The sequence below is a fragment of the Haemaphysalis longicornis genome, unplaced genomic scaffold, assembly GCF_048455015.1.
Source record: "Haemaphysalis longicornis isolate Haplotype H1 unplaced genomic scaffold, Haemaphysalis longicornis Haplotype H1 scaffold_4, whole genome shotgun sequence".
Lineage (NCBI taxonomy): Eukaryota > Metazoa > Arthropoda > Arachnida > Ixodida > Ixodidae > Haemaphysalis > Haemaphysalis longicornis.
This window is the reverse complement of record NW_027526361.1, coordinates 3,643,191-3,660,834: the sequence shown is the minus strand read 5'-3', so window position 1 is coordinate 3,660,834 and position 17,644 is coordinate 3,643,191. Positions and strand designations below refer to the sequence as shown.

At 46.8% G+C, this 17,644-nt stretch overlaps 1 protein-coding gene and 1 long non-coding RNA gene across 6 annotated transcripts in view; one reads left to right on the top strand and one right to left on the bottom strand.

Annotated features, from left to right (window-relative positions):
* The window catches only part of LOC144178129 (homeobox protein PKNOX1-like), a 33,575-nt gene extending 20,555 nt beyond the window's left edge, over window positions 1–13,020 (top strand). For all 5 annotated transcript variants that reach the window (XM_077705682.1, XM_077705685.1, XM_077705686.1 and 2 more), the window contains 3 exons: window positions 2,461–2,537; window positions 6,393–6,634; window positions 7,168–13,020. In XM_077705682.1, the coding sequence (XP_077561808.1) occupies window positions 2,461–2,537; window positions 6,393–6,634; window positions 7,168–7,286 (438 nt within the window). In that variant the 3' untranslated portion in view covers window positions 7,287–13,020. The remainder of the gene's footprint in view (window positions 1–2,460; window positions 2,538–6,392; window positions 6,635–7,167) is intronic.
* On the bottom strand, window positions 6,533–15,060 carry LOC144178132 (uncharacterized). Its single transcript, XR_013323952.1, has 4 exons — window positions 14,924–15,060; window positions 13,453–13,512; window positions 7,858–7,976; window positions 6,533–6,671 (listed from the first exon to the last, which is right to left on the bottom strand). It is a non-coding gene; the product is annotated as an uncharacterized LOC144178132 (long non-coding RNA).
* Window positions 15,061–17,644: the final 2,584 nt, after the last annotated feature.

Here is a 17,644-nt window from a genome sequence, read left to right as displayed (position 1 = left end):
CTTCCTTTCGGATGGTGCTACGTGGCCTCTGCGATCTTCTGCCGGCAGCAGGTCGCGAAGGCCATGGGTGCTGCGTCATGACGCTAATGAGCGCCCACAGTTGGCGCCTGGATGCCAGCGCCTACGTGTACGGGGGACACGCAGTGTAAGATGCGGACTTGCGTGTGTCGCGCTCATGACCCGGTCCGCTGCTCCTTTGCTCCTTTTGCTGCAGCGGGCCGTGTGTTCACCAGACGATTCGCTGACAACCCTTTTCGTTCGCAAGGACAGTTTGCGAGCGCCTGTGGTTCCAGTCGGATTTACGTGACACTCCGGCGCGTCTAACAGTGCCATTCTGATGAAATACAAATAGCGACGTGCAAGTCCATATCGATGCACAATAAACATTCAGTGGGTCCTGTGAATGCACATTTCACTTTCGTGTTTTACTGGTTCCTATGGAAGAGGAAACAGCCACATTTTTGTGGTTGGTGCTGGGGACCGTGTGGTGCAGTTTTGGGGGACTCAACAGGAGGGGCTCGTGAGATGTTGCTCATCACAGGGGTGAAACAGCTGCACCTTTCGCGCAGTTTTGATGCAATTCCGTTTTCCTGCACCATGCTGCTCCAAAAGCGTGAAAATTGCAAAAGTTGTGCCAAACTTGTTTGATTAATCATTCAATAAAAAACCCGCATAAAATTGACCCCGAGATAGTTGATTCGAAAGTCACAATGTCGGGTTGCGCATGTTATATTCTGTGCGTTTTTAAAGTTTTCTCATCGAAAACCATTGCAAAGTCCAGTAGAAAAAATACTTATGTGTACTAAGGCGACAAGCTACTTGTGGAAGTTGATGAAAAAAACGGCAATTTTTGGAGCGCCGTATCTCCGGAACATGTGCTCCGGAACGGCTTAACGGGGCGCTGCCATCTTGGTTTGGTGAAGAATGGAAAACATGGCCATCGGGCGAAATATTTGCTCGTGGTTTAGGCAGAGTGCTCTTCGCCGAGTTCTACCGTGGTTTTGGTAACTGGGGTGGCTGGGTCATTTGATCTGTTGCTGGAAGTTGTGCGACTCAAAAGACGGGAGAGTTCATTAAAGATAACATGGTGCCCACAAATTTGCCATGTTTCGGCCTTGAGTGTGAAGTGCGGTGCGTGCTTGAAGTGAAATTTCAGACTCATTGCGGTGTTATAAAATGCCGAGTTATTGCTGCATTTGGTATCTAGCTTGCGAGCGGCGGGAACGGGACGATCGAAACTGCAAAAGTGGCTGCGCTGGCTACATCGCCGCAAAATGTTCAAGCAGTGTCCGATAGAGGGACAGGCTATTTATGCAAGCTAGAAATAATGGTTCATTTATCTGAAGTGAAATTTAATGCCAAAAGGGAGGTGGCTGAACATACCAACGTTACTCAAATTACGATCGTAGTAAATGTGCACCTTGGAGATTGAAATGGGAGGGCTGGCGTGGTGCGACGATTATCGCTTCTCTATGCGCAACTTTTGCCGTGGCTTGTGCATAAAGCCGAGTCTGGGATTGCAAAAATAACAATTTCGACATTCACATGATAATAAAAATGCCTTACGATTGCTTAGTTTTTCAATTCGATATTTTCAATGGCACTCCACAATATCTATGCATAGAGCCTTTAGTAAATGTATGGAAGAATTTAAAAATGGTTTGTAAAAAGGTAGTGCAGTTCGTGCCTTGTGATACCCTGGTAGAAAAAAATATTGTAAGGCTGTTTCAGTGCTGTGTACATTCAAAACCGATTGAAAAATGCCCCCCTTTGAGTTGCCAAAATGTTATTTTTTAATGCTCCTAAGGTGGCATAATAAATGTTGTTGTCCTGCTCCAATTCAAGGTTTTTCTGCTCCAAAATAGGGATTTTGCTGCTCCGGAAACCGCTCCCAAATCTGATTCAGCTGTCTCACCCCTGAAAATCCCCTCCGTGGCGGAGAAAAGAGGAGAATGAAACTGATGAAATACTTCCTCCTTTACCCTTTGGATGGTGGCAGCTGTCCAGAAGCGATCGGAGAGCGGCAAAATTTGAATTTGTATTTATCGATAACATTCTATCGTTGGGAATAGGCGTGGTCACGAAAGTGTTACAGGGGTTTCCTTGATAAAAATCAGAGGGAAGTTAGCGCTTGCCCATTTCACTTGCGTTGAAATTATGGCTTCTGTGACCAAAAGCCAATTGATTTGAACACAGCACCTCATGCGTGGCAGCATGCGGTAGCCCTGGAGCGCTGAGTAGTTACCCCCGAGTGGTTCCCTGTAGGCTTGAGCTGGTGGCGGTGTGGCCGGGGAGTGCAGGTGGAATGAGCCTTGCTCAGCTGTTGCGCCACTTGCTCCTGCCGTGCCCCTGTCGGGCTGGCTGAGATGCACAACTGAATCTGTGTGCAGTTTGCGTAACGTGGCGCGTGAAGAAGCTCGCCTTCTTTTTCTCCTTTCCTGGCCCCTGTCGTCGTCCCAGCACCCCTATCCTACGGAGGATGAAAAGAGGCAGATAGCTGCTCAAACCAACCTGACACTACTTCAAGTTAACAACTGGTGAGTGACAAAGGTTTTGTTTCCAGGTTCAATTAGCTCTTGAACTGCTCAGTTGTTCACCATCACTTTTGGTGCTTTTCATAGTAAAAGGAGGATCTTCTCTGTTTGCAGCTCTAAAGCTCAGAGGAATGCCGACATGAGCTCCGTCTTTGGGTTTCTAAGCAAAGTAGAAGCTTGTAGGATCAAACTCACTTAGCCCTGTGGTTTGTGGAGGCTCTAACAGGTTGCATCTGTGCTCTGTGTGTTTGTGCCTGCTTATTTTTGGAGGTTTCAGGGACTGAAAATTTTGCTAAACAAGTACCGTATTTTCCGGTCTATAAGTCGCACTTTTGTATAAGTTGCACTCACCTCACAAAAGCAGTTTTTCCGTAAAAAAACGTATATAAGTCACACCGGTGGATAAGTTGCGCCTTGTTAATCAGGTAAACTCATAGAGGATCAGTTTGTTAGAAAGTGCAGCAAAAGTACATGGTTGCGCGGCCGCTGCCTCTGAACGGATTCCCCGGAAAGCTGTGCTAGACTCGTGCATCTACCGTCCAAAGTCTAGACAACTAACTTCTCAAAAATGGTTTATGATACAAACAGATTGCATGTACCTACAGACGGGGTATAGGCAAAACCACCAAAGCCTTCTTCCTCTGACTCGCTAACAAATAATTCATTCATTTAGACCATAGAACTGTGTCTCTTAACGTGCGCTGACATCACACAGCACACGGGCACCTTTTCGAGGGTGGAACACTCGCAACCACCACGTACCACATTTATTCCACACATAAGTCGCACCGGTGGATAAGACGCACCAAAGAAAATGTCAGAAAAAAGCCGCGACTTATACACCGGAAAATACGGTAGAAACTCCATTTAGCGTGTTTTTTTTATATATATATACTTCAACTTCAAGATAGCATGGGATTACCGTGGCTCTAAAGATAATGAGATACATCCCAGGTGGAATGCCATTTGAGAGTTTCACTGCAGCATAGTGAGCTTGCCCAATTATCTCATCTACTTCAAATCACCTTGAACCGATTTCACACTCGCCTAATGGTGGTGGCTGAGTATTGATGCCCGAAAGACATTGCTCTGTACATTCACTTCACTTTTGTGTGTTGAGTGAGTAGATGTACCAGCAATGAAGTGTGCTAAATGTATAATATGGCCGTCCATATTACTGAGATCTGGAAGGAAGCCTGCCAGGCATGGGCGTGCTCAAAAAAGTCTGGGGCAGAGCCATTTTGGTGTGCTGTGCTTACCCGATTCTAAAGGCCCAACCACATGCACGTGTAAAACCGACATTCGCGCAACGACGTAAACTGCCGTAAGCGCGTAAGGAACCGGCGTACGCCAAATGCATTGCCACGCGCTTGTTACGCCCAAGTCAGAGCCTGCCAGACATCGACGCAAACTTTCAGGCGCACGGTGTTGACGTAGACCTCTGGCGGTGATGTTATCTGACGGTCACGTCGCACAACAAGACAGCAAATTGATAAATAAGCTAACTTTACTTTTAGTTTTGCGATAAAACGTAGTAATTTGTAAAATACTGGGAGCAAACAACCGTACAAAAGGTGCGAAGCAACGAGCAACTATGGGAGCAAGGCAGTTTACGCCAAATGTAGCGGAAGGTTTTGTGCCTGCCAAGTATACATACTAATCCATAGCGCTTTTAATGTCCCAAGAACTGTTTTAGTTGTTTCTGTATAAATATACGTACTTTTGTGAGAATAGGCATTATTTGTTTTATTTGAGTTAAAATGTAGTTGAAGTGGGCGCCTCAAAGCTGAGTCTGGGGTAGTCGAGCCAGACTGCGCAGCGCATTGGTTTACGCGCGCGTTGCGGCGATATGTATTTACTCGCCCTCTCCGACGTCGTCGGTCGGTGTAAAGGCAGCGGCGTATGTCGCCGCAAGCATACGTCGTTGCACGAGTACATCGATTTTATGCGTGCATGTGGTTGGGCCTTAACTCTTTCGTTAATGTTTTCATAAATAATGATTGCGAAAAAAATTATCAAATTCGAATTTTTTGTCCAGGCGTCAAAGAAAATTTAAAATAGGAAGTGTGTATAATAAACCACTGGTAGTAGAAAACGTGCAGAATATACATTTTGTAGGTAAACATTTCAAAAACCCGTCCCGGAAAAAAAAATTGAGTTGCGCAGTACAATTTGTCAGATATAAAAGAAAATGTTAGCATGCGTGGTGCCCGTGCCTTGCGGTGAAGCCCAACCTCTATTTCAAATTTTGCTATTTTGAAGGGTCTGTAGAAGAAATCTGGTGGTTTGACATCATTAGAGGCCCCAATGCAAACTCGGTATGTTGGGCAACAGTTCAAAGATGGTACACCAGCATAAAGCTCAAGGTGTTCAGAATAATTGTATGGTCCACACTGGAACATGCCAGTATAGTCTGGGGCCTGCACCAAGTGAGCTTGACAAATAAATTGGAATGGATTCAAAGATTAGTGGATCAGTTTATCTTTAATGCTTATCAAAGGACGCAGTGTGTTGATGGAATTGATGGAAGTTAGCAAATCGGCAGAGTCAGTGGCACCATGAATGAGCTTGTGAAGAAAGCACATATCGAGGAGTGTTCTTCTGTCACTCAGTCTGGTTAATCCAGTGTGGTCAAGTATTCTGTCGTACGTGTAATATTGTCCTGGAAAGGTAACGGTCTCAATAGATTTGAACAAATCTGATCTGGACTCGCTCCAGGGACAGTGGCAAGTATTGAGGAACAGAGTCTCACACAACTGAGCAGTGCTGTAGCCGGGAACACACAATATCTTGAAAGAGGGACACGTAGCAGGTAGGGTCGGGGAACTCTTTTGTGACACGTGTTAAGAGTCCAGGGGACTTCCTTGCATCACTGCCTGTTCTTTCAGTGTGGTGTTTAAATTAAACTCAGTGGTGAATCAGTGGGCACTCCCAAATCCTGTACTGTTGACACTCAAGTAATGGAACCCCCATGCACCGTATACAAAAATTGAATTGGCACCTGTCGACGATGGTATGATATCGCATTTGCCTTGGATGGTTTATGCGAAGCATCTTTGCTGAACACCATGCTGAGATGGTGTTGATGTCATGCTGTAGAAGAGAGCACCCGCCAACCCTGTCTATTTTCTGAAAGATCTTAATGTCATCAGCAAAGAGGAGCATTTCAGAGTGTTGCATGCACTCAGCCAAGTCATTGATGAAAATCAAGAACAACAGGGGCCCCAGGTTGCTTCCCTGAGACACCCCAGAGGTTGACCGAAATTCACCAGAGAAACAACACAAGACTCGTACAACATTTGCACGGTTAGACAAATAACTTTCAAAAAGCATCAGGTACGTCTTACATATTCCATAGTGATTCAGTTTATGCAGCAGCAAGGAGTGTGACAAATCGAAGTAGATCAAATCAATTAGGTGTCTTGAATGTACGGCAGGGACCACTTTGCTAAGAAAAGCACACAAATTTGTCACAGGTGAACAATGAGGAATAAAGCCCCGCTGTTGTGTTTATAGTTTATGGGATGAGTAAGAGTAAAGGCGGTTGTGCAGAATAAGCTGCAGAACTATGGACAAAGAGCGAGTCGGTGATGCAGATCGATAATTTACCACAAGAGAAGGGTCGCCAGGCCAGACTTAAATATGGGTGCAACATAAGGAACTGGCCTGACATGTTTGTTGAGAACTATTTTCCCCACCCCTGACAGTAACAGCCTGCAGGGGCTGACAGCATTGAAAACAAATTCATGGCTCTTTTCAGCAAGATGCACTTGCTAACGAAGCCCCTGTCAAGTGGCACGGATGTTGGCGAACCCTTTGGTTTAAGGTCCTGGTGAGATGTGCTGAGCTTGGGTGCAGGTTCATCAATGCCCGTCGGAGGATCCTGCAGCCCATGCTGGATGCCAGCAACCCGGAGAACAGCCAGCAGCAGAAGGCCAAGAAGGCCAAGGTGCAGACGGTGCGCCCGGTCGAGCGCTTCTGGCCGGACGCCATCGCCACGCTCCAGCCACGGGCCTCCGGCCACAACGGCATGGCTGCCACGGCCGCTTCTTCCTCGCCCTCTGGCAGCGCCACACCCCGGCCGCAGGGGGCGCCCTCCGGTGAGTCCTCCGCCGCCACAGCGGTGGCCACCTGGGGCTGGCACGTCAAGGAGGCCGGCTCAGACCACAAAGGGAGGAAGAGCCACAGATTACTGTCTAGAAACCAGTTTTTCCAGCATCTACAGGTCGCTACTGGACTGTCAAGATGAGTTACTTGAAAGTGGCCTCTTGGTTCCGCCCAAGAAAAATTTGTCGGCACAAACGCCACACGCACGCAAAAAAGAAATAGCACATTTGACATTAAAGAATGTTAAACTTGTGTTCATGAAAGTTGATTCCCGCTTGCTTAAGTTAGATCTGACTATGCCTCTGTAGTGGGGGACGCTTCTCAATCATGTTGCGGAGGATGGGGAAATAGCTTGGGCTCCTGTCTTTCTGTGGGAGGCGACATTGACCGGCAGTTTATGCTTAAAATTCCTCGACTGGGAGATTTTCAGTCTCGGTTGGCAGCGAGGCTGTGCCTCTCTGATGGCCTGCTCGCTTGTGAGCTCTGAATTTGCTCTTCCTCTGTGCCGCTCTTGTCGTTCGAACAGCGAGCAACGCAAGCCATGGCTCGGAGGCTTCGGACGACAGTGCATGTGGAGACACTGGCCACTCCACGGAAGAAGAGAGCAGGGACCAGGGCGGTGGGGCCCCCAGCAGCAGGGCTTAGCCTCGGACCTGGCTGCTCCTGGAGCGCTCTCCCCCTCTCTCTTTCTCCTGCTCACATCGCTCCACTTTTCACTATGCGTTGTGTTTGTGATGGCTACGGCCAGCATTTGCTAACCGAACAAACAATGCATGGCCACTTGGCCTTCATCACAATGTCAAAAAAAAAACAATAATGCACTATCTCGTTGTCTCTCGAGGCAGCTTCAGGTCTGTGCCATATTGGGAAACCGTCGTTTGGTATTCACCACTGATTGTAAATCGTGCCAGTCACGGGCCGATTTAATTAAGGGGGAGCTTTTAGAGGCCTGCTTGGGGAGCGCCTTGCCCTACCACTGTGTCGGACAATCAACGCTGTCATCGCAACACGGGCGAGTCACTTCGCTTGCAGCAAGCAGAACAGGGGCTCATTTTTATGCAGTGCAAGCTGACAGACTGAATGCTACAGGCAAAGACACTGCACAAGTTGCTACATCAGTAAATGTTGACTTGTGCCTTTGGCAGACTTAACTGTCCCTTTGCAAAAACAAACCGTTGAGAGACACGAGAGAATGCATGCCTCAGTGTAACCTCACTTGTTGACATTCCACGTGCTCTGGTCGCAGTCCTTCAGGCTTCCAGCAGAGGGGGCGGTGATGCCACTTGGTCTGCTGTATGGACTTTTTGTGGGGTGCGGAGACAGTCTTGAAGGCGGCTGGGAAGCAGTTCTGAACTGAAGTGTATCGTTAGCAGTTGTTAATAAGACGAATAAAAGTCGCATGTTCTCAAGCCTGCTTCAGTAACTAGCCTGCAGAAAAATAAAACGCTCACTTAAATTGTTTGCAAAATTTTTCTTTCGCATAGAACACGCACGCAGAAGCCGACCTGCCACTTCTAGCCTTGTTGATGATGTATGGGGGTAACTTTTTCCCATTGTGGTGACCACAAGGGCTTCACATATTAGTGCAAGGTGGCGTAGCTGTATTTTCTGACAAGTTACGAAGTATACAGTTCCTTTAAATATGAACAACAGTTCCATGAGTCGTACTGAGGAAACTGGGCGCATGAAGCAGTGCAAGGCATGCACAGTTAGCCCGAGTTATAAATCCTCACAGACATGCCTCTCGTGGCGTGGTGGTATCATCATCCCCTTGCTGCAACCCTTGTGGGGCCGTCACTGGCAAAGCATGGAGTTTAATTTGAAGTGACACGTGCACCGTTCTTGTTCCCACAGGCATGGTTTCTGCAAATGGCATCTCATGCCTTACGCAAACGTACAAAAAGAGTTGAGATGGAAAGTGGCCCATGTGCATGATAATAAACGCTCGTGGTCGGCAAGCGAGCGCTGCCAAAGCTTATCCTGCCCGATATGGGGGAAGAGTGATGAAGGTGAACTTTGCACGTCATTTGACCAGAGAACTGGGGAGAGTGGCAGTATGCCGCTGGGCTTTGTTGACTCGAGCCAGGGTAGCTTGAGCAGGGTGGCTCGAGCGTGGCCACGTTATCAGGATGCGACAAGGTCTTGGTTGGATTTGAAGTGGCCCCAAGTTTAATTTCGTTGTGTTTGGGGTTTTGTCATCTGACTATTGTGCGGCAGGCAGCGCAGCAGTTCTGGCTCGTGATGAAGAAATGCAGAGAGAATAAGCACGCCTTCTACTTCGTCCCAGTTTTCTGCACTGTTTTTCTAGCAACGAGCACCCAACTGGCCCCCCGAAATCAAGCTCTAGAAAGACAAGTAATCTGAGCACGGGAGGTTCACTGAGTTCAGAGTCAGGTTTCTCTCGCTCTTCGTGGCCCGTGTCATCTAGAGCTGCCCTAAGTTATGCTAATGTTTTTTTGGAATTGGAAACCATCTGAAATTAGAGGCCATCTGATCTGGTTAGCGTATTCGAACTTTGCTGAACGTTGAAGAAAGACGTTTCTTCCCAACAATTGTGGTGCGCGGATGAGCAGTGGTGGAGGCCAGGAACGCACTCCTGCTGAAGTTTGGCCGCCAAAAATTCAGCCTGTCTGCAGTTTGCCTAGCCTGAGACAGTGGCAAGCTCTCTTGGGTTAGAGGGCTGAAGGACATCCTGTTGCGGTGTGGATTACATACAACGAAAGAAACAAAACATGTTAAATTTCAAACGTCACGTGTAACACGAAAATGGTGACTGGCACCACAATCGTGAAATGGTTGCATGCTCTGTGAGTGCGAGCAGGGGCTCACCCGAAGCTTACCGACTTATTTGTGGTGTAGAGGTTGGTGCTTTTGCCAGCACTCTGCCTCCATGCCACGTGCATGCGCTAGATATATGGGGGCACTGTAGGAACAACTAGAAAACCTCGAACCATACCGGCAATCTGGTGCACAAGACCTGCACAGGCACACCCCATCGTGTGCCTGTAGCAGGTCTTCACAGTGCATTGTGTTATCTTAGAATTTTGGGTCATCATCATGTGGGGGCATGTGGGAGGAGAGAGTGTAGGACCTACCACTTGTCACTGCAGAGTTAAGCGCTAGAGGATGTGTGGCTTTTTTTTTTTTTTTTTTTATTTTTAACTTATTCCTGATAGGTTAAATGCAAGTTCAGGTATCATGAAGCAGTAAATTATAAACTCCACTGAAAGCAGCCCTAGTTAGTGTTTGCTTGCGAAATCTTACTTATTAGCAATCACAAGAGCTGCTTCGCACTCACGCAACGTCTTCGGCAATTGTGACTCTTCCTATTTTTAAACCAAACAATGTCCGGCCCTACAAATTTTCCGCTTTCTTCGTTCCAGAGTTCATGGTTTGTTGATATTTCTTGAACTTATGGTACTATAAAGAGCATTTAGTTGGCCTAGAAAAGCTTGAGGCCCACGTAATAGTGACTGCAGTCCTAAATAAAGTTGCACTATGGCAAGAAACTCTGTTACTGCATTGCTTAGCAGAGAAGTTTGTTGGTGTTACTCACCTGAGAAATACATTCTTAGCATCCTTAGTGTCTATCTAGGCATGCTGGCATTGAGCATTTTATCTTTCTGCAATTTGGATTACTACATCAGATTACATTTTAAGCAGGGTCATTCTGGTGAATATGACTTGCTTGAAATAACATCTTCACAGAGTATGTTGCAGCCTGTACTTCCTATTGGCTGCTGCAAGCAAATAGAAAGTTTTTTAGCATTGTCTTGTGTTCGCAAGCGTCATGGCGGAATTTGCATTATTGCCTTATGCACATTGTTTTGTAATATATGCACGGTATGTACTGATGTTTGCTGGCATTTCACACTGAAAGCAGCTGTCAATCCGTTGACCTGGTTGGGCTGAAAGCGTCGTCGTGTTGTACGTGTGCAGCTGCTCCTCTCCACCTTTGCGTGACGTGTTTCAGCTGGGACACTGCAGTGTAGTAGCCTGCAGCGCCCCAGCAACAATTGCTCAAAACTTCCCCTTGGGGGAAGTGTTTCTTTCTCTGGACAGCCGTCGTGCTCTGGCTCTAGACCTCGGCTTGGCTGGAGTTGTGATTATTTTATTCCAAGGAACAGCATTGTTAAGTTTTCTCTTTGTGCTTGTGTGTGTTTATATCAAGCTGGTGCACTTGAAGTCACTTCGAGATTTCTTTTTATACTACAGTTGAACCCCGCAGTAACGAATCCGCCAGGGAAAGCCAAAAAATTTACTTTTGCGGGAATTTCATTGCCGCATGAAACAAACGACAAGAAAACCGCCTGCAATCTGAGAATTTATTTCTGAAAGTTGGTTATAACACTTTGCAAGCATCACCTTGCAGTAAGTTCACAGCTCAGCTCTCGCACTACAAGAAATGCTTCATTGCTAGTCTTGCGCGCCTAAGAACAATGGGACCGGGTCAAACCCATCCAAAACATCCCGCAGGTTGACCTTCTCTGCACGTTTTTCTCCCTGGTCTTCGGCACCGACTGTGTACAAGCATGCAAGCGAAGTCTAGCTTTTTCTGTTGTCGAACTTTGCCAGGCAGTGGCACCTCGCTGTTCCAATGCTGTCCACAAAACCGAGTGAGCACCGCTTTGTTGACGTCCAGACAGGCCGCAGTCTTCACTGTTTTGTTTTGCGCACGTGCGCCAGTAAAGAATGGCATCCTTGTTTTTCCAAATGATAGAACAAGCTGCAGGCGGTTCCAAATGTGCCAACGCTATCCCCCCTTCCTCCACTTAGACCACTAATTTGGGCAATGATGGCTGCCTTACCTTCTTCTGATAAAAACTTTCACTTTTGATTGCGAGCAAACGCGCCGATTGCCACACACACAACGGCACTGTTCAGCAGTAGTCGGCCATAAAAGCCATAGCCCAAGCTAAAGCAAAGATGTGCCGTGCCGTGAGTCACCATGTGTTGCCCCCTGGTGTGTTGCCGCAAGGCTGCCTCTATGGCCGTCCGTTGCACTGTCTTTTATGTCAACAGATATGGCGGCGGGAAAAAAATGCTTTTGAGCACTTTTTGGACTCTGTTGGCCTCAAATGGGTCGATAAAATCGAATTTTGTTAATGCGGGATCGCTTACCCAAAAAAATTCCTTGCTGCTAGATATGAAATACATGGACTTCTATGGACGTTTGCCAGGGATCAAAAAATATTTCGTTGCTGCAGGAATTTCGTACTGGCGGGATTTCGTTATCATGGGGTTTGACTGTATACATATATTTCCAGGTCATTATTACCAGCTGCACGCGAACTGCAGGTGTAACAGTGCTCAACAGTGCACATCTAAACCCACGTATTGTAAATAAGTGCACAATGTGATGTTTGTCTTTCTTTTGTGTGTGTGTGCTTGTACTGTTTTTTGTTTACGTTACTGGTGGTCTTTTTTTTTTTTTTTTTTGTTCTCTAGACTTTACATATGCACTTCATTCTGTGAACTCTTAACGGGCCATGAAACCCATAACAGGTTTGATGTGTGATGGTATGGTTTCAGCCTTGCCCTTTCTCTCTCTCTGCTAACTTTTGATGCAAGGGACGTCGGACGTAGTGATTTCAGGCAGTAGGTTGATGCCGTATTGTACAATATGGAGAACTGTAATACCTGGAGCATTTGTGCATGGGCTGTGTTATTTGCTCCACTACAAGGTGCACCAATTTTCCTCCGGGGGAGTGTAAGCAGTGGGGAGGACACAAGCTCTCCACGTAGTTTGTCATAGAGGCAGCCATCTTTGGCACTGCCCCCAGTTGTTATACGATGATTCCTGTCAAGGCTTTGCAGCGTCAGGCCTGAAATGCAATACATATGAACTGGCTGCACATGCTGCTGCGCTGGTCTCTTATGCAATCTATTTGGGGCAGTGTGGGATGGCGGCCCGCTTTTTCGTGAGGGGAAGGGGCTGACCAAAGGAAATGCATTAGAAGAAGTCTCTTTCTCTGTCTTCCTTTAGTTGTGTGGCAAGCCAGTCACTGAAGTTGCCAATGTCATTTAAGCTTTAAGTTTTTTGCCAACCGAATTATGATGTATTTAACCATTCACCATTTATGTGCCACATCAGCAGGTTTGTGTTACGGCTTCATGTACAGCATGTTGTGTGTGAAAGTATGCTTCCAACTTTAGTTCAGGGCAAGCATTTTGGACGCTATGCACTCTGTTGTTGTTACCCTGCCCATCTCTGTTGTCCTTTGAGGCCATCTTTTAGGTTTTTGTCTGCCATGTTTTTGCCAAGTGTCTGCCTGGCAGCAGGCTGCATGATATGCTAGCAGTGATGGGAAATCACCAGTGGCAGGTTGTAGGTTTCTATTTAAAATAGGAGATAATAAAAACTATTAATATACTTGCATCCGGATGAAACATTACTTCTGTTTGGTGCACTTAAAAATCGCCAACTTCACAAATTGGCATATGCACAGAGATGCGTTCAGACTTGCAGTCATGATTGTTGCAGTGCAGCGATTGTGCAAATATTCTTGAGGTCATGTTATAATGATAAGATGTGTTTTAGGCAATCAAAGGATTTATCCTCAAAAAAATAATTTAACCTGGAGAAAGGTAAGACTAGTGGAATAGTTTTACTTAGAAGGTATACTTACTAGGTATACTTTGAAGATTTGAATTTGGTTTAGAAGATTTTTTTTTTTTTTAGCACAAGATGAGAGGCAGATAAACAAATGACTTTAGCATGAGAAATGTAAAGCACAGTGTGCATACTGTGTACTTTTAAGGGTGGCTTAGGAGGTTGATCAATTGGAGACTAAGGAAGAATTTCACCTACCCAAGTGAGGCAGCAGCCATGGTACGTAATTATTGGATGACTGTCACCTCCCTCTTTTACCTATAAAAAAAAAAAATCAGAAAACAGATGTGTAACGGTGAACCCAATATAGACCAGCACTGCATAAAACCATCAGTGTCGTCACCATCTCCATCGCCACAGGTAAGTCAACAGCATTAAATGATGGTTACAGCCATGAAGACACAGACTTAAACACTCTTGGTGACAAAGTGAACTTGTAGCGAAAGCTTCCAACTAGGCACAAATGCAAAATTATTGTCGTCATTGTTCAGTAAAAGCTGCCAGAAAGGTCGGGTGCATGCTGTTCGCAGGGATTTGCGCACACGTACCCTATAAAATTGTGGGTAGGCTGAAACAGCGGGCTGCGGGCCAACAAACCTGATGCTCTTTTGCTTTTTGAACTCCATAGTGTCGTGACCCCCTCTTCAGCCTGCCTCTTTCCCCTTCTTCCTTGCCATCTGCGACGAGTTGCTTTTAGCAGAGTCCCTCAATGCTTTTTTGCTCGCAAAACTCCGCCGTAGCGCCATGGGAGGAGGTTATTATGTCGCCGAAGCCACCTAAGGTGGCGCTGGGAGCACGGAGGGGGCAGGCAGACGAGTCCTGGGGCGGTATTCTCGTGGTGTGTCCGTTTTGAGCAAGCCCTGATTGGCTAAAAGCGAACGCTCGGGTGTGACACCATGCAAGCAGGGCGGAGCTAGGAGCCACGGCTTTTCGGAGCAGACGATTTTTCGTCGCCTTGTGGTTGGTCCGCTGGCAGAACAATAAACACATAAAAGATAGTTTGAAATAGGAGTTTTCGCCGCCTTGTTGTTGGTTTGCTGGCAGCATAATAAACACATAAAAGATAGTTTTAGTTTGAAATAGTATTTTTCGTCGCCTTGTGGTTGGTTCGCTGGCAGAACAATAAACACATAAAAGATTGTTTGAAATAGGTTTAGTCGTTTAAAGTGCGATTACAAGAACAGTTGTGCAAAAGTCAACCCAAAGCCCGCCTGCTGCTGAAAGTGCATCACAACAAAATGGATGCAAAGCGGACCTTTTCAAAATGGGCAAACACGAGAATACCGCCCCTGCGCGCTGCGTCATTGAAGCTAGGCTCCCACGAAATCCGGCGGCGTCGGCAGGTCCTTTTCACAGTTTCAAGGGAGTAGTTGATCGCAACCCCTTATGTAATGCCTCCTGGCCCTTAAGGACGAATAAATGAAATGAAATGAAATGAAACTTCTAGATAACCGACTGATAGCAACTCTGAACTCCGGCCATCGACCCTCAACGCGCGCCGAAAGTGCGAAATTCCCGCCTTTGTCAGCACGGCGTGTGCATAGCCAGAGTCCCTCGAAAGCGTTGAGGGGCTCTGGCATAACAAAAGGAGCTGTCAGTCCCTCGTCACATATATTCGGCGTCGTGGTGACACTGTAGGCCTGTAACGAATTTGAACCGCACTGCATACCTTGGACGGTATAACTTCCCCAGGCGCCGCGGCGCACCTTTCCCTATTCACATCTGGCCCCACGAATGGCGCCGCATCAAGCGTAACACCACCAACCAGGACGCACCCGTGCTTTGCATGCTCTAATTACTCCCGGCTAGAGACTGCAAAAGGACCTTGATGACCTTTCCCTGGCTGGGATTTTTTTGGACGGGTGGCGCCACCACTAGGCTCTCCCCTCGCGAGTGGAATATGCCGGAGCATTGGACTACGCAGCATTCCGCCGTTGTTGCAGTGTTTGCTTCGGTGCTTTAAATGTTTAGCGGGTGTTGTGAGCAGATGTGTGCGGTGAAACGAAGTCTAGGGAGATGTGCTGGGTTAACGGCTACATAAACTTGTCTGATGCATCTAAGGTTGGGTATGGGCTACATTTACATGAGCGCTTTTTGCAGCGCTCTACGCTTGGCTCCACCCAATCTGAGTACAAACAACACTATTGGCATTAGTGTTCATTTCTTCATAAGTGCACTAATGGCTATCTAATCTTGTTGGACGCTTCTAAGGTTGGGTATGGGCTACATTGACGTGAGCGCTTTCTGCAGCACTGTGCCCCTGGCACCACCTGATCTGAGTGGCAATAAAACTATATTAGTATTAATTTCTGCCTCTTTAAATTATCTTCACGGATTTCAATGACTGCAGTTTCCACGCCAGCCTTAACGGTAGGATACCCCGATACGTGTGCTTTGAAGAAAAAAGCCTTGCATGCGAGTTCGATTATCGTGTAGCCGTGGAAACGTCGCGGGCAGTTTACTCTTTCTGTAGCCATGAGCTTTGTGCCCTCTGTTTCGATGAGTGACAGCATGGGAGCCCGAGAGCTGAAGTGGAACTCCTGCGTTTGTAGTGGTTGTTTTATCGTGAGACAGAGTAATTCAACCACCCAACAGCCCAAGCTACAAACCATCCCCCTCCCCTCCCCTTTTTACCACCCGCATAAAATAAAGGCTGGCTCCGATAGTTTAAAAAATGTGGCAGAGTGTTAACGTCAGCCTATGCTTTTTAGTGCTTAAGCATTCTTTGCTGAGTACCTAAAAAATCGTGTAATGCCTTGTGAAGAAACCAAAAACGCGACTAGTTTTCTCAAATAGAAGTGCATCAGCCCAAATCCTCTAGCATAGACGCATTTCTGACACACTGGAAGCAGTTTGGATTTAGAAAGGGGTGCATGAATGTGCGAAACTAAACAGAAGAATCATCCAGCCTGCCGTCTGACGACAATGATTGCACATGAAGCTTTCTTTGTGCAAAATCGCGGCGGCCGCTTTTCTGATGGAGGCGAAAAGCAAAAACGCCCGTGTGTACGAGATTTCGGCGCACGATAAAGATCCCCAGGTGGTCAAAATAATCCGGAGCCCTCCACTACGGCGCGCCTCATCGCCTGCGTTGCGTCGGCGCGTTAAACCCCAGAACCAACCAACCTTTGTGCGAAATAGAATGGGGAAGGGTCAAAATCAAAGACACTGCGACCAAAAGACCTAACTCGTACTGGTCAAATTCAAAGCTCAACTAGCCAAAGTTTAAATCCGGAAGGCAATCTCACAAGAAATCTTTGCGATGAACCATTGTCATCGTTATACAGAGGAGGGCACGATTTTTCAAGCGTAGGTGGCAGATTGTTGTAAAACGCAACCGCAGCATTTAGTTGCAAAACCGAGAGCAGATTTTTGGCACCCTCCTGTCTGTACATTACCCAAACCATTATTCAACTATCCAGTAACCATTGCAAGGCTTATTATAGGCGTAAAGCAATGCTTTTCCATGACAAGCAATCATGTTCTACTGTCATGCGGTATTTATTCTGTGAACGATTCCCGATGGCTGTAGTAAACGTATTTCTGCTAAATTAAACACATTTCTACCGTAGTTAATGAAGTTACGTAGCGTTCATCTGAAGTTTTGTTTTGGGGCAAATCTTAAAAGGCACCCAAACTTTGTCTTTCGCTCGTGCACGACGTCTTTTCGTCATTAACTGGTAAAGGCCAGCGCCGCAGCATTCTTGGATCAGCTGCACACCGGCTTTGCATGAACATTCAGCTGCAGCATATTCCTCATTACACCACACAGCACGCAGGCATGAAAAATTTGCACAAAGAAACGGACTTGCACTTCCAGCTTGACTTCCCGGTTGGCGCATTGAACGTCATCTGCTTTTTGTAATTACTGAGTATGGGCGTACATCATACACATGGCATGCCTCGTAAAGGTCACCTTTACTTTCAAGATTTACCGATCTTAAAAAAGTCCTTGTGGTTATCTACGCATTTCAAGCCGCACCGCCACAGAACGACAGAAAGCCTCGCACAACTACACTGCACTGACCGCCACCAGCATTTCACTGACGAGCGGTTTGCCACGGGCGAGGCTGTTCACTGAAGCGACGGTGGCTGACAGTGGTGCCATACAACAGCCACCCAGTCCCTATACGGCAATAAGCGCAACCCAGCCTTCCCAGACCAACGATGAAAGGCGGAAAGCAGCCTTTCTGCCAGTGGTCGTCATAAATTTAGTAGGAAACTTGACCCCCTTAAATTTACTGAGGTACTCAAGTACCCCAGCCCGTCTCCCAGACATGCCGCTTTCAAACGAATGCAACATACTTCGCTCGCAAAACGGCGAAACCAGCAAAGTAAACTACGACTTCGCCACAATATTGTGCACGAACACTGGCCAAGACTTGCTGCA